We start from the raw sequence: 16,607 nt of genomic DNA, 5'->3' as shown, positions 1-16,607 counted from the left end.
CTATGCGTTCCAGACTTCAGGCTGTAATTGACTGCAAAGGATTTGCAACCAAGTAATAAAAAGTGAAAGTTTGATTTATGATTAATATTCTGTCCCATTACTTTTGGTCCCTTAACAAGTGGGAGGCACATATGCAAACTGTTGTAATTCCTACACCATTCACCTGATTTGGATGTAAATATCCTCAAATTAAAGCTGACAGTCTGCAGTTAAAGCACATCTTGTTCATTTCATTTCAAATCCATTGTGGTGGTGTATAGAGCCAAAAATGTTAGAATTGTGTCGATGTCCCAATATTTATGGACCTGACTGTAGTATCTAACGCATAATCTCATAGGAATCAAGAGTCCACATTATGATTTAGCAACGAGAACTTTATTTTATTGCTGCCATTCAATTCTGAGACCACACCATCGTTCCTGACCTTTATGGAGAGACCCCCCTCAATTCTTGTCTTGATGAGACAGTAGAAAAAGATAAATAAGAACTTATGCATATGAGAACAAACAAAGGAAGCCTGCGGTGGTTGCGTGTGGTACTTCACCCTCCATCATAAGTTAGGGATCCCAGATCATCAGATTACCAACAAAAAATGATGGTGGTGGTGGTGGGGAGACTAGCTGAAAATGTGCAATAAATGATAAGAACATTTTGAAAAAATTAAAACAAAACCAAAGTACCTAAAAGTAAACTCTACCAACTGGATGGATTAACCATTTTAAACTTCATCATCCTAATCATGATTGTCCTCCAGACAGAAGAGTTGAGCCTATGAAACATCACCAGAATCTGGTGTTAGGGTGGTGACTTTTCTGGTGGGAAGTTAGTGCTCCTTTGAGTTTAAAACATTTGCCGCATTCTGAACAGGAAAATGGCCTCTCACTGGTGTGACTTCTCATGTGCCTATCACAGTTCCCTTTATCGGAAAAGCACTTTCCACACTCGGGACAGAAAAAAGGCTTCTCTCCAGTGTGGACTCTGTGGTGTCTATTGAGTTGCGATTTATCGGTGAAAGACTTTCCACACTCAGAACACGAAAAGGGCTTTTCCCTGGTGTGTGCCCTCTGGTGAAGAATGAGTTCTTGGCTGGTGATGAAGGACTTCCGGCACTCGGAACATGAAAAGGGTTTTTGCTCGTAGTGGACTTTCTGGTGGGCAGTGAGTTGCGATCTGAGGCCGAAAGATGCTTCACACTTCAAACACGTGTAGGGCTTTTCACCTGTGTGAAGTTTCTTGTGTTCCATCAGGCCATGATGAGTCATGTACTCTTTCTGGCAGTCTGGGCAAGAATAGATCTCCTTGCCGGCGTGCACCATCTGATGAATTTGGAGTTCCCTTTTTGTTTTAAAACCTTTCCTGCATTCCGAACATGGAAACGGAAAGTCAACTTTGTGATTTATTGTGTTGTGAACACACCCTAATAAAAACATTTTATTGTCTCTTTTTGTTACTGTATCCACATTATTAGAAGAACATTCCTCAGGATTAGCAGGATCTGGTGGTCCATCTGCACCGTGACAGCCTGGTGGGACATTTAGAATAACAGTTTTGGATTCTTCACAATTAAAGGGATCTGCTGGTCTCTCCAAACAATCAAATTTGTGATGTATATATTGTGTAAATAGTCTTACTCCTGGAGAATTTTGGGCCATGTCATTATCTTCATCCCGAGATAAAGAAATATGTCCTCCTGAGATATTCCAGCCATCGCCTCCACCTGTTGGAAATTTAAGCAAAAAAATAGCTACAGCATCGCTCATTTTCTATGTGTCAACTGTTCCCAAGAGCTCTGGCACAAAATTAGGTACAACAATTACACCAACACAAGGACTGAAATCAGATAAGTGTCGAGGTAATACAATTACATTGCTAGTCATGGAACTCTCCCCACCTGATTTGTTGGAAACATGACATTATACTGGTAAAAGGATATGGCCCTTCCATATGGTGTCCAGTCTTCATTTGTTGAGAACATGACGGTATATTGAGGAATGGAGATGGACCTTCCATATGGTGTACAGTATCTCCTCCTCATTTGTTGGGAACATGACGTTATATTGAGGAATGGAGGTGGACCTTCCATATGGTGTACAGTATCTGCTCCTCATTTGTTGGGAACGTGACATTATATTGAGGAATGGAGGTGGACCTTCCATATGGTGTACAGTATCTCCTCATTTGCTGGGAACGTGACGTTATATTGAGGAATGGAGATGGACCTTTCATATGGTGTCCAGTATCTCCTCCGCATTTGCTGGGAACTTGACGTTATATTGAGCAATGGAGATGGACCTTCTATATAGTGTACAGTATCTCCTCCGCATTTGTAGGGAACGTGACATTATATTGAGGAATGGGGATGGACCTTTCATATGGTGTACAGTATCTCCTCATTTGTTGGGAACATGACATTATATTGAAGAATGGAGATGGACCTTTCATATGGTGTCCAGTATCTCCTCCTCATTTGTTGGGAACATGACGTTATGTTGAGGAATGGAGATGGACCTTTCACATGGTGTCCAGTATCGCCTCTTCATTTGTTGGGAACATGAGGTTATATTGAGGAATGGAGATGGACCTTTCATATGGTGTACAGTATCTCCTCCTCATTTGTTGGGAACATGACGTTATATTGAGGAATGGAGATGGACCTTTCATATGGTGTACAGTATCTCCTCCTCATTTGTTGGGAACATGACGTTATATTGAGGAATGGAGATGGACCTTTCATATGGTGTCCAGTATTGTTAAGGACCGACTGGCAGTAGCCTCTAGCGACCCACAGGCCGAAATCCCTCAGGGCGCAGAATCTAAGCCTCAGTCTGCTGTTTCACCAGAGCCCCTGATGGTGGGGATGGACTTGAAGCAGCCTGAGACCAGGTCGCGACCCCCGAGTTCAACCAGCTGTGGTAGAGGTGGATTTGCCAGTGGTAGGTAACAAGTGAGAGCCAGATGTGAAGAGGTAGTGTGTAACGTAGTCAGACAGGCCAGGTCGGTAACAGCGGAGGCAGACGGTACAGATCAGCAGGCAAAAGGATAAACGGGTTACAGGCCAGGTTCAGCAACAGGAGGTCAGGTAAATAGGAGAAAGCAGAAGAATGGTCAGACAAGCCAGGGATCAGGGCAGAAGAGAGTCATGATAATCTGGGTCAGGCAGGTTCGGCAACAAAGGCAAACTCAGGTACTAGGAACAGGAACACAGGAATAAGACCATACGGCAATGTGAGCATTACAAGAGCTGGTTTAAATAGCCCGCCCGGCGCTGACAGGCACGCCTGGGTTCTAGTGCCTGCCGTCGCCGTCATTGGTGACAGGCACGCCTGGGTCCTAGTGCCCGCCTGCCTCTATGTCTTGTCGGGATCCTACGCATGTGCAGATTCATGCGTCGTGGCGATCTTCTCGTTCCCTGACAAGTATCTCCTCCTCATTTGTTGGGAACATGACATTATATTGAGGAATGGAGGTGGACCTTTCATATGGTGTCCAGTATCTCTTCCTCATTTGTTGAGAACATGACATTATATTGAGGAATGGAGATGGACCTTTCATATGGTGTACAGTATCTCCTCCTCATTTGTTGGGAACATGACGTTATATTGAGGAATGGAGATGAACTTTTCAGTGTGTAAATGATCTCCTCTCCAATTTTTGAGATTTGAGAGTACATTGGTAAATACAAAGATTATATTCTTCTGGTGAAGCCTGGCTATTGATCTATCATATGATGTATAGCATCTCCACCTAATTTGTTGGGCATATTAGCAGGTGGTGTAGTTACATTGACGATGTTCCTACGGACAACAGCGGAAACATTTCCACCTTAGAGATTAAGGATGTTATACAGATTAGTAGTACTTTCCATTCTTTATTTTTAAAAACTAATTGTAAACTAGCTGAAAAAGTTTAAAAATAATATGTGCACCTCTTGGCTGGTCCACCATTTATAACTGAATTTCTTCTTATTGGATGGTGTGGGGGTCTGCTTATTTTTTCAGTCGATTTGCATACCTTTTTTGAAACAAATGTGAAGTAAAGTACAAATATGCTCAATTTTGGGTATATATAATAATACTTACTTCTGCTGACATCTAGAGAAGATTCCTCCTTAGTAATTGTCACCCTCATTTCAGGTTCCTTCATAGATGGCTGATTTCCCCTCACATACATCTCTTCTTCCTTTTTAACCTCAATTTTCATATCAATCACTTCAACCTCCTAAATCACAAAATGATTATCAGCACTGATATACCGAGACTACATAGAAGGATATAATCTGACACAGTTTAGTGTCAAGTTTGAGATTGACGTCCTCAGTCATCTACCTGATGATGGTGAGGGATGATGTGACCTTCCTGTGTAGAATCCCGGGAATACAAAGGACGGGGACATCTCTCTGGTGGGTTCCCATTACTGGATCCATCTACCTGATGGTGGTGAGGGATGGTGTGATCTTCCTGTGTGGAATCCCGGGAATACAAAGGACGGGGACATCTCTCTGGTGGGTTCCCATGACCGGATGCATCTGTAGGAAACACACACACTGACTGAATCCATTGTTTCTATGTGTATATCAGATGATGGGGGATCTAGGTGGTCCCTCCGTACTTCTCTCTCCTTTACAATAAAGTCTCCTCTTACCCGGTGATGTGAGGGGCGGTTGATTGTCCATCATGACGTCCTTGTAGAGATCCTTGTGTCCTTCTAAATACTCCTCCATCATACTATCCTCCTTCTCTTCTTTTATCTCTTTTTTAATAGTAGTATTAAAATTGCTCCAGCTTCTACCCTGAATGTAAATGTAACACAAAATAGTAAAAATGTAACAAATGTACAGATCACAATCTAACTACCAATGACTGTTAAAGGTCTACCTGATGATGGTGAGGGATGGTGTGACCTTCCTGTGTGGAATCCCGGGAATACATAGGACGGGGACATCTCTCTCGTGGTTTCCCATTACTGGATCCATCTACCTGATGATGGTGAGGGGTGGTGTGATCTTCCTGTGTGGAATCCCGTAAATACAGAAGGCGGGGACATCTCTCTGGTGGGTTCCCATTACTGGATCCATCTACTTGATGATGGTGAGGGATGGTGTGACCTTCCTGTGTGGAATCCCGGAAATACAGAAGACGGGGACATCTCTCTGTTGGGTTCCCATTACTGGATCCATCTACCTGATGATGGTGAAGGATGGTATGATCTTCCTGTGTGGAATCCCGGAAATACAGAGGATGGGGACATCTCTCTGGTGGGTTCCCATTACTGGATCTATCTGTAGGAAACACACACTGACTGAATCCATTGTTTCTATGTGTTTATAAGATGATGGGGGATCTCTAAGTGATGATGATTGGTGGTGGACATCCTAAGGGCCTCCAAAACAAGCAGTTGACTACGAACACTAGTGCTCAGTTCCTGTATATTTCTGAGCAATCTCCAAATAGAACAATGCAGAAAAGAAGTGGTCACCCAATATTAGTCCCAACAACAGAACAAGATCGGAATGCACCAGACCAAAAAACTGTCTGTATTTGGTGTTTACACCTCACCTCTTTCCATCTCTGATTGGATTTCCTCCAGGTTACACGACCGATCATCCCTCACATCTTCCTCCTCCTCTTCTTCATTTTTAAATTCCACTTCGGCATTGTTGATGATGGGACCTTCTGGTGCCGGGTAAGGATGGAAAACCTGACACACACAATGATACAGTCACCATCCAGACACATCCCTTGTCTGTTACTGGAGAATGTCCAAGAATTCCCGGCACCGCTCACCTCTCCGGTCAGCAGGTCGATGATCTTCTTGGTGACCTCTAGGATCTTCTTTTCGTGGTTTCTCTCTGGAAACAGTAAGGAACATAGAGGGACTGCGGTGGATTCCTGTCCATCTCCCGATATCTTTTTTGCAACTATGTTAGCCTGTAGAGAGAGAGAGAGTAGAAATTACAGATATATTTCCAACTCATTTAACAAAATCACCCCATGGTCCCGCCTCCTGAGATCTTGCAACGACCTTGGTCCTCCTTCTAGTGTGGTGGTGTGCGGTCATTAAAAAAAGAAGAAGGACTTCTGTGAGCAAAGTCCTGACCTTAACATCAAGATAATGGAGGTCAAACTGGACAGCCAATTGGTAATGATCTGGAAGACAAAAGGTGCCTTTTTATTGAGCAAGGCTGGATAAGATATTTCTCCACCACACTGGGAAGCCTTTTTTTTTCAAAGTGGGAAGCTCTTTATCGCACAATCGCATAGGAAGAACATTTTGGGAGTGTTCAAGGACCCCTCATCAAGCATGTGATTCCATCTGCTTGATGAAGGGTCCCCTGCACGGTCCCATGACCTATCTAATCCATGTTATACACCATGACCATTCGGGAGTCACTGTAGCACTCTATTTACCATATGGTTGATTCCAGGATGGAGGTGCTAGATTTCGGTCCAAACCTGGAATCCCATATGGAAAAAAAATATATTTGAAATATCTTTTAAAAGTATTCCCAAATATATTGCCATTTATTTAAAATGCTAAAATTTTGGCCATATTCAATATATTTAAAAATATATTTCAATAAAAAAATATATATACAGTGAGGAACAGAAGTATTTGAACACCCTGTGATTTTGCAAGCTCTCCCACTTAGAAATCACAGAGGGATCTGAAATTTACATTGTAGGTGCATTCCCACTCTGAGAGACAGAATTAAAAAAAAAGATTTAGGAAATCACATTGTATGATTTGTAAAGAATTTATTTGTCTTGCACTGCTGAACATAAGTATTTTAACGCCTGAAAAAAATCAGTGTTAATATTTGGTACAGAAGCCTTTGTTTGCAATTACAGAGGTCAAACGTTTCCTGTAGTTCTTGACCAGGTTTGCCCACACTGCAACAGGGATTTTGGCCCACTCCTCCACACAGATCCCCTCTAGATCTGTCAGGTTTCGGGGCTGTCGCTGAGCAACACGGAGTTTCAGCTCACTCCAAAGATGTTCTATTGGATTTAGGTCTGGAGACTGGCTAAGCCACTCCAGAACCTTAATATGCTTCTTACGGTGCCACTCCTTGGTTATCCTGGCTGTGTGGTTCGGGTCGTTGTCATGTTGGAAGACCCAGCCACGACCCATCTTCAATGCTCTGACTGAGGGAAGGAGGTTGTTGCTCAAAATCTCACAATAAATGGCCCCATTCATCCTCTCCTTAATACAGTGCAGTCGTCCTGTCCCCTTTGCAGAAAAGCACCCCCAAAGCATGATGTTACCACCCCCATGCTCCACAGTAGGGATGGTGTTCTTGGGATGCAACTCATCCTTCTTTTTCCTCCAAACACGACCAGTGAAGTTTAGACCAAAAAGTTCTACTTTGGTCTCATCTGACCACATGACTTTCTCCCATGCCTCCTCTGGATCATCCAGATCAGTGGTTCTCAACCTTTCTAATGCCGCGACCCCTTAATACAGTTCCTCATGTTGTGGTGACCCCCAACCATAAAATTATTTTCGTTGCTACTTCATAACTGTAATTTTGCAGTGGGAGGACTAGTGCCACATCATTGGTGTCAGTGGAAGGAGTAGTGCCCCATCACTGATGTCAGTGGGATGAATAGTGCCCCATCGTTGGTGTCAGTGGGAGGAATAGTGCCCCATCGTTGGTGTCAGTGGGAGGAATAGTGCCCCATCGTTGGTGTCAGTGGGAGGAATAGTGCCCCATCGTTGGTGTCAGTGGGAGGAATAGTGCCCCATCGTTGGTGTCAGTGGGAGGAATAGTGCCCCATCGTTGGTGTCAGTGGGGGGAATAGTGCCCCATCGTTGGTGTCAGTGGGGGGAATAGTGCCCCATCGTTGGTGTCAGTGGGGGGAATAGTGCCCCATCGTTGGTGTCAGTGGGGGGAATAGTGCCCCATCGTTGGTGTCAGTGGGGGGAATAGTGCCCCATCGTTGGTGTCAGTGGGGGGAATAGTGCCCCATCGTTGGTGTCAGTGGGGGGAATAGTGCCCCATCGTTGGTGTCAGTGGGGGGAATAGTGCCCCATCGTTGGTGTCAGTGGGGGGGAATAGTGCCCCATCGTTGGTGTCAGTGGGGGGAATAGTGCCCCATCGTTGGTGTCAGTGGGGGGAATAGTGCCCCATCGTTGGTGTCATTGGGAGGAATAGTGCCCCATCGTTGGTGTCATTGGGGGGAATAGTGCCCCATCGTTGGTGTCAGTGGGGGGAATAGTGCCCCATCGTTGGTGTCAGTGGGAGGAATAGAGCCCCAACATTGGTGTCAGTGGGGGGAATAGTGCCCCAACATTGGTGTCAGTGGGGGGAATAGTGCCCCATCATTGGTGTCAGTGGGGGAATAGTGCCCCATCATTGGTGTCAGTGGGGGGAATAGTGCCCCATCATTGGTGTCAGTGGGGGGAATAGTGCCCCATCATTGGTGTCAGTGGGAGGAATAGTGCGCCGTCATTGGTGTCAGTGGGAGGAATAGTGCCCCGTCATTGGTGTCAGTGGGAGGAATAGTGCCCCGTCATTGGTGTCAGTGGGAGGAATAGTGCCCCGTCATTGGTGTCAGTGGGAGGAATAGTGCCCCGTCATTGGTGTCAGTGGGAGGAATAGTGCCCCGTCATTGGTGTCAGTGGGGGGAATAGTGCCCCGTCATTGGTGTCAGTGGGGGGAATAGTGCCCCGTCATTGGTGTCAGTGGGGGGAATAGTGCCCCGTCATTGGTGTCAGTGGGGGGAATAGTGCCCCGTCATTGGTGTCAGTGGGGGGAATAGTGCCCCGTCATTGGTGTCAGTGGGGGGAATAGTGCCCCATCACTGGTGTCAGTGGGAGGAATAGTGCCCCATCATTGGTGTCAGTGGGGGGAATAGTGCCCCATCATTGGTGTCAGTGGGGGGAATAGTGCCCCATCATTGGTGTCAGTGGGGGGAATAGTGCCCCATCATTGGTGTCAGTGGGGGGAATAGTGCCCCATCATTGGTGTCAGTGGGAGGAATAGTGCCCCATCATTGGTGTCAGTGGGGGGAATAGTGCCCCATCATTGGTGTCAGTGGGGGGAATAGTGCCCCATCATTGGTGTCAGTGGGGGGAATAGTGCCCCATCATTGGTGTCAGTGGGGGGAATAGAGCCCCATCATTGGTGTCAGTGGGGGGAATAGTGCCCCATCATTGGTGTCAGTGGGGGGAATAGTGCCCCATCATTGGTGTCAGTGGGGGGAATAGTGCCCCATCATTGGTGTCAGTGGGGGGAATAGTGCCCCATCATTGGTGTCAGTGGGGGGAATAGTGCCCCATCATTGGTGTCAGTGGGGGGAATAGTGCCCCATCATTGGTGTCAGTGGGGGGAATAGTGCCCCATCATTGGTGTCAGTGGGGGGAATAGTGCCCCATCATTGGTGTCAGTGGGAGGAATAGTGCCCCATCATTGGTGTCAGTGGGAGGAATAGTGCCCCATCATTGATGTCAGTGTGGTGGAGGGGGAAATAGTGCCCCATCTTTGGGGTCAGGGAGGGGAATAGTGCCCCATCGTTGGTGTCGGTGGGGGGAGGAATAGTGCCCCATTCTTGGTGTCAGTGGGGGGAGGAATAGTGCCCCATCGTTGGTGTCAGTGGGGGGGAGGAATAGTGCCCCATCGTTGGTGTCAGTGGGGGGGAGGAATAGTGCCCCATCGTTGGTGTCAGTGGGGGGGAGGAATAGTGCCCCATCGTTGGTGTCAGTGGGGGGGGAGGAATAGTGCCCCATCATTGGTGTCAGTGCGGGGGGGGGGAGGAAATAGTGCCCCATCATTGGTGTCAGTGGGAGAAATAGTGCCCCATTGTTGGTATTAGTCACACAAATGATGGGGCACTATTCCTCCCACTGACACCAATGATACTTACCTTGCTGACCCCTGCTCCAGCCTGGGCTCGCTCTCTCACTTACCTGTCAGCTGTCTTCCTTCTCTGGCCGCTCTCCTCTTCACTTACTCCGGCAGTTCCCTCGATCTTCTTAGATCTACGCGCGCTGCCGCTCGGCTCCTCCTCTCCAAGCTCCACCTCCTCGCCGGTGATTGGCCGCCTGTGTGCCTCTCCTGAGCTACAGTTCCGGTGGCCAATCAGCGGCGAGGAGGCGGAGCTGTTGAGGGATCCCGGAGGTGTGGCCAGGTGACAGGGCAGTGTGTCATCCCGCCCACACATCGACTGAGTCAGAGGAGCGGTGTCTCGGTTCCTAAGACCATCGGAAATATGTGTTTTCCGATGGTCTTAGGCGACCCCTGGGAAATGGTCGTTCGACCCCCAAAGGGGTCGCGACCCCCAGGTTGAGAACCGCTGATCCAGATGGTCATTGGCAAGCTTCAGACGGGCCTGGACATGTGATGACTTGAGCAGGGGAACCTTCCGTGCAATGCATGATTTGAAACCATGACGGCATAGTGTTCTACCGACAGTGACCTTTGAAACTGTGGTCCCAGCTCTCTTCATGTCATTGACCAGCTCCTCCCATCAGTGATACCCCACGAGGTGAGATTTAGCATGGAGCCCCAGTCCGAGGGAGACTGACAGTCGTCTTTAGCCTCTTCCATTTTCTAACAATTGCTCCAACAGTTGATCTATTTTCACCAGCTGCTTGGCAATTGCCCCGTAGCCCTTTCCAGCCTTGTGGAGGTCCACAATTTTGTCTCTGATGTCTTTTGACAGCTCTTTAGTCTTGCCCATGGTAGTAGTTGGCTTCTGACTGACTGTGGGGTGGACAGGTGTCTTTAAAGAGCTCAGACAGGTGCTACTAAGTTAGATTAATGAGTGGAGTAGAGGTGGACTTTTTAAAGGCACAGTAACAGGTCTTTGAGAGCCAGAATTCTTGCTGTTTCTTAGGTGTTCAAATACTTATGTTCAGCAGTGCAAGACAAATAAATTCTTTACAAATCATACAATGTGATTTCCTGAATTTTTTTTTAAAATTCTGTCTCTCAGAGTGGGAATGCACCTACAATGTGAATTTCAGACCCCTCCATGATTTCTAAGTGGGAGAACTTGCAAAATCGCAGGGTGTTCAAATACTTCTGTTCCTCACTGTATACATATACACACACACACACATATATATTATTAAAAATATTCCCAAATATATTGCCATATATTTAAACTGCTAAAATTTTGGCAGTATTCAATATATTTAAAAATATATTTCAATTATATATATATATACACACACACAGATGAAACTCGAAAAATTTGAATATCGTGTGAAAGTTCATTTATTTCAGTAATGCAACTTAAAAGGTGAAACTAATATATGAGATAGACTCATTACATGCAAAGCAAGATAGTTCAAGCCGTGATTTGTCATAATTGTGATGATTATGGCTTACAGCTCATGAAAACCCCAAATCCACAATCTCAGAAAATGAGAATATTACATGCAATCAATAAAACAAGGATTGTACATAGAACAATATCGGACCTCTGAAAAGTAGAAGCCTGCATATGTACTCAGTACTTGGTTTGGGCCCCTTTTGCAGCAATTACTGCCTCAATGCGGCGTGGCATGGAAGCTATCAGCCTGTGGCGCTGCTGAGGTGTTATGGAAGACCAGGAGGCTTCAATAGCGGCCTTCAGCTCTTCTGCATTGTTCGGTCTCATGTCTCTCATCTTTCTCTTGGCAATACCCCATAGATTCTCTATGGGGTTCAGGTCAGGAGAGTTTGCTGGCCAATCAAGCACAGTAATCCCATGGTCATTGAACCAGGTTTTGGTGCTTTTGGCAATGTGGGCAGGTGCCAAGTCCTGCTGGAAAATGAAGTCAGCATCCCCATAAAGCTCGTCTGCGGAAGGAAGCATGAAGTGCTCCAAAATCTCCTGGTAGACGGCTGCGTTGACCCTGGACTTAATGAAGCACAGTGGACCAACACCAGCAGATGACATGGCTCCCCAAATCAACAGAGACTGTGGAAACTTCACACTGGACTTCAAGCATCTTGCAGTGTGTGCCTCTCCAGTCTTCCTCCATACTCTGGGTCCTTGGTTTCCAAATGAGATGCAAAAGTTGCTCTCATCAGAAAAGAGGACTTTGGACCACTGAGTAACAGACCAGGTCTGTTTTTCTTTAGCCCAGGTAAGACGCTTCTGACATTGTTTGTTGTTCAGGAGCGGCTTGACAAGAGGAATACGACATTTGAAGCCCATGTCCAGGATCCGTCTGTGTGTGGTGGCTCTTGATGCACTGACTCCAGCCTCAGTCCACTCCTTGTGAAAGTCCCCAACACTTTTGAATGGCCTTTTCCTGACAATCCTCTCCAGGCTGCGGTCATCCCTGCTGCTTGTGCACCTTTTTTCTTCCACACTTTTCCCTTCCACATAACTTTCTATTAATATGCTTTGATACAGCACTTTGGGAACATCCAACTTCTTTTGCAAATACCTTTTGAGGCTTTCCCTCCTTATGGAGGGTGTCAATGATGGTGTCAGGTCAGCAGTCTTTCCCATGATTGTGATTCCTATTGAACCAGACTGAGAGACCATTTAAAGGCTCAGGAACCCTTTGCAGGTGTTATGGCTTAATTAGCTGATTAGAGTGGGACACTTTGAGCCGAGAATATTGCACCTTTTCACAATATTCTCATTTTCTGAGATTGTGGATTTGGGGTTTTCATGAGCTGTAAGCCATAATCATCACAATGATGACAAATCACAGCTTGAACTATCTTGCTTTGCATGTAATGAGTCTATCTCATATATTAGTTTCACCTTTTAAGTTGCATTACTGAAATAAATAAACTTTTGCACGATATTCTAATTTTTTGAGTTTCACCTGTGTATATATATATATATATATATATATACACACACACACACATATACACACATACACAATGTTTAAATGCGTTTTAATTACAAATTATATGAAAAATATTTTTAAAAATACATTTAAAATATACTGTATGTCTTTAAAAATACAAATCAACATTTTTGGAATACATTTAAAAATATATGTAAAAATATATGTTTAAATGACTTTTTTATGTTAAAAAAAATCTGAAGAATATATTTTAAAAAAAATTATTTATATACACACACACACACACATATATATATACACATATACATACATATATATACACACACACATATACATACATACACACACACACAGATATATATTATTAAAAAATATTCCCAAATATATTGCCATATATTTAAAATTTTGGCCGTATTCAATATATTTAAAAATATATTTTGTATATATATATATATATATATATATACATACATATATATATATATATATATATATATATATATATATATATATACATACATACATATATACACACACACAATGTTGAAATGCGTTTTAATTACAAAATATATGAAAAATATTTTTTAAAATACATTTAAAATATACTGTATGTCTTTAAAAATACAAATCTACATTTTTGGAATACATTTACAAATATATCTAAAAATATATGTTTAAATTACTTTTTTATATGTTAAAAAAAATCTGAAGAATATATTTAAAAACAAAACATTATACACAATACACACACACACATATATATATATATATATATATATATATATATATATATATATTTTTTTTTTATATATTGAATATGAGCACAATTTTAGCATTTCAAATATATGGCAATATATTTGGGAAGAATATTTTAAAAATATATTTCAAATATATTTTTCTTCCATGTGGGATTTAGTGGTGTTGCCGGTTCAGTAAGCTCTGGGTGGGAAATTCCCTGCTACACATAATAAAGGAGCAGGGATACTTGTAACATATTTGACTTAATCTGGCCGCATGGATATAGTGGGAGAATATAATCGCCCTAATATGGCCATATTCGATCGATGATGTAGATTGATGATAACAAGAGAGAGTAGACTTGCAGTGTACCATTCATTTCAAGCTGCAGGCGGGCTCTCCATGTTGTGGCAGACCTTCGCCCATCAGAAAAGCTGCACTGCGCCGCCATGTTATTCCAGAAAAACCTACAGAAGGCCATAAAACTGCCACCTGAACCCCCATGTAGAACTGTCACCCTTCATAAGATGTCTATGGGAGGCTTTATCGTTTATAATTTTTTATAATATATATATATATATATATATATATATATAATAGTTCATAATTAGCCAGCCATCAGTAACAAAAATTCTGTGAAAATCCTTAAACAGCTGTATATCTATTTAACAAAAAAAAAACACACATACAAAAAAAAGAATCATGTAAAGAAAAAAAAGTACATATACAGACAAAAAAAATTGCATGTATTTTTCCTGGTGATATGCGACTAAAATAAAACCGCAAGAAATTTATTTTTTCCCAATCAGGTATAATTTAAAAAAAAAAAAAATTTTTGTTTTTTTTTTCGACTCAAACTTTGTGTTAATACCTGTAATAAATAAAGACCTATAAGAAAAAATACCAATAATAGATAAATAAATACCGGCAATAAATACAAAAATATTTGTAATAAATAAATATCCATAATCAATAAAAACCTGTAATAAATAAATAGCCGTTATAAATAAATATCTGTAAAAAAAACCCATCATAAACAAAAACCTGTAATAAATAAATACGTATAAAAATGTGAACAGTGAGTGCAAAGAAGTGTATGAAGAGCTAGTACAACGTGGCAAACCCTCTGCTTACACAGCGCTTTTAGCACTGCACCTTTGTTTATGTGTATGTTTTTTCAACACAACTTTTGTGTTAATACCTGTAATAAATAAAAACCTATAAGAAAAAATACCAATAATAGATATATAAATACCAGCAATAAATACAAAAATATTTGTATTAAATAAATACCCATAATAAATAAAAACCTGTAATAAATAAATAACTGTTATAAATAAATGTCTGCAATATATAAATATCTGTAAAAAAAACCCCATCATAAACAAAAATCTGTAATAAATAAATACGTATACAAAATGTGAACAGTGAGTGCAAAGAAGTGTATGAGCAGCTAGCACAATGTGGCAAACCCTCTGCTTCCACAGCGCTTTTAGCTCTTTATTTATGTGTAAGAAATAAATACCTATAGTAAATAAATATCTCTAATAAATAAATTACCTGTAATATAAAAAAAAAATTACCTGTAGGAAATAGTTACCCATAATAGATACATATTTGCAAAAAAAAAAAATATATACCCATATTAAATAAATACCTGTAGGAAATAGTTACCCATAATAAATACATTTCTGCAATAAATAAATACCTATAGTAAAAAAAAATCTGTAATAAATACCCATAATAAATACATATTTGCAAAAAATAAATACCTATAATAAATACCCATAGTAAATAAATATCTGTAATAAATACCCATAATAAGTAAATTCCTACAATAAATTAAAAAATAATCATAATAAAAAAAAAACATTATATATAAATACCTGCGATAAATAAATATCTGTAATAAATACCCATAATAAACCCATAATAAACAAAAACCTGTAATAAATAAATTCCCATAGCGTATAATTGCTGTAATAAATAAGTGCCTGGAATAAAAAAAATCCGATATTAAATAAATACCTGTAGGAAATAATTACCTATGATAAATACATTTCTGCAATAAAAAAAAAAATACCTATAATAAATACCCATAGTAACTAAATATCTGTAATACATAAATACCCATAAAAAATACCTGCAATAAATTTAAAAAAATAACCATAATAACTAAACCATTATAAATAAATAAATACCTGCAATAAATAAATACCCATAATAAACAAACAAACAAATAATTAAATACCTATATTATATCAATAAATACCTACAATGAATACATATCTGTAATAAAAAATAATAATAAAATAAATCATTTTAGCATTATCAGAAATAAACCCAAAATATTATTTAAAAAAAGTCTTCCACAGACATGTGATTTTTATGTAATATTTCAGAATGGTAACACGCCAAGTGAACGTTTGCGTTTTATTTTATGACACCCAAAATCACTGTAGATTTTTTTTTCTTTGGCATTTATCAGTACAAAAAAAAAATGAACCGAACGCATTCGTCACGCTCCCAGAATCCTCCTCACCTCCCCGGTCAGCAGGTAGATGATCTCCAGGGTGAGCCGTAATATCTTCTGCGTCAGGTTGGTGCAGTTTGCCTCCATCGCTCGCACTCTGTTCAACTCACTTCCAACACAGCACCCATCCCCCAGCTGGTTCCATTGCTCTCACTATGTTCAACTCACTGCCAATAAATATAGTGCCCATCCCCCAACGCACAGCATCATGGGTAAAAGTTGTTTTGTTGCAGCCCAGCAGTCCTGGAGGCACTATTCATTAAATAATGCTACAAACTGAGATGATGTATCCAAGCCCACCAAAGACTTCAGCTTGTCTGAGCACAGGATACATTTTGTAATGCTTTTGATTTTTTTTTTCTTTTTTTTTTAGCTTTGTGTCTGCATTTCTGGGCTACAATAAAATGGCTGCCACCACTGATAATGTATTATTTACAGGGAAAGAGGGTGAGAACTCTGTTTCCCAGAATCCTGCAGCCCCAATAACATCGCCTTTAAAGGAATCTTGTAAACACGCATTTCACTATAATATCTGTTATATCAGTAATATATTTTTTAGAATATATATATTATA

The 16,607-nt window shown here is 41.5% G+C and overlaps 1 protein-coding gene across 1 annotated transcript; it reads right to left on the bottom strand.

Annotated features, from left to right (window-relative positions):
* Positions 1–353: 353 nt before the first annotated feature.
* On the bottom strand, positions 354–16,332 carry LOC149453461 (uncharacterized). Its single transcript, XM_089688320.1, has 8 exons — positions 16,043–16,332; positions 5,784–5,927; positions 5,556–5,697; positions 4,875–5,278; positions 4,642–4,789; positions 4,326–4,525; positions 4,080–4,218; positions 354–1,717 (listed from the first exon to the last, which is right to left on the bottom strand). The coding sequence occupies exons 1-8, from the start codon at positions 16,118–16,120 to the stop codon at positions 780–782; spliced, it is 2,193 nt and encodes a 730-aa protein (XP_089544446.1). The 5' UTR covers positions 16,121–16,332; the 3' UTR covers positions 354–779.
* Positions 16,333–16,607: the final 275 nt, after the last annotated feature.

Source organism: Staurois parvus, unplaced genomic scaffold (genome assembly GCF_062004578.1).
Source record: "Staurois parvus isolate SC_StPar_1 unplaced genomic scaffold, SC_StPar_1.0 ptg000449l, whole genome shotgun sequence".
Taxonomy (NCBI): Eukaryota; Metazoa; Chordata; class Amphibia; order Anura; family Ranidae; genus Staurois; species Staurois parvus.
The sequence above is the reverse complement of the archived record's forward strand: the minus strand, read 5'-3'. Positions and strand labels throughout refer to the sequence as shown.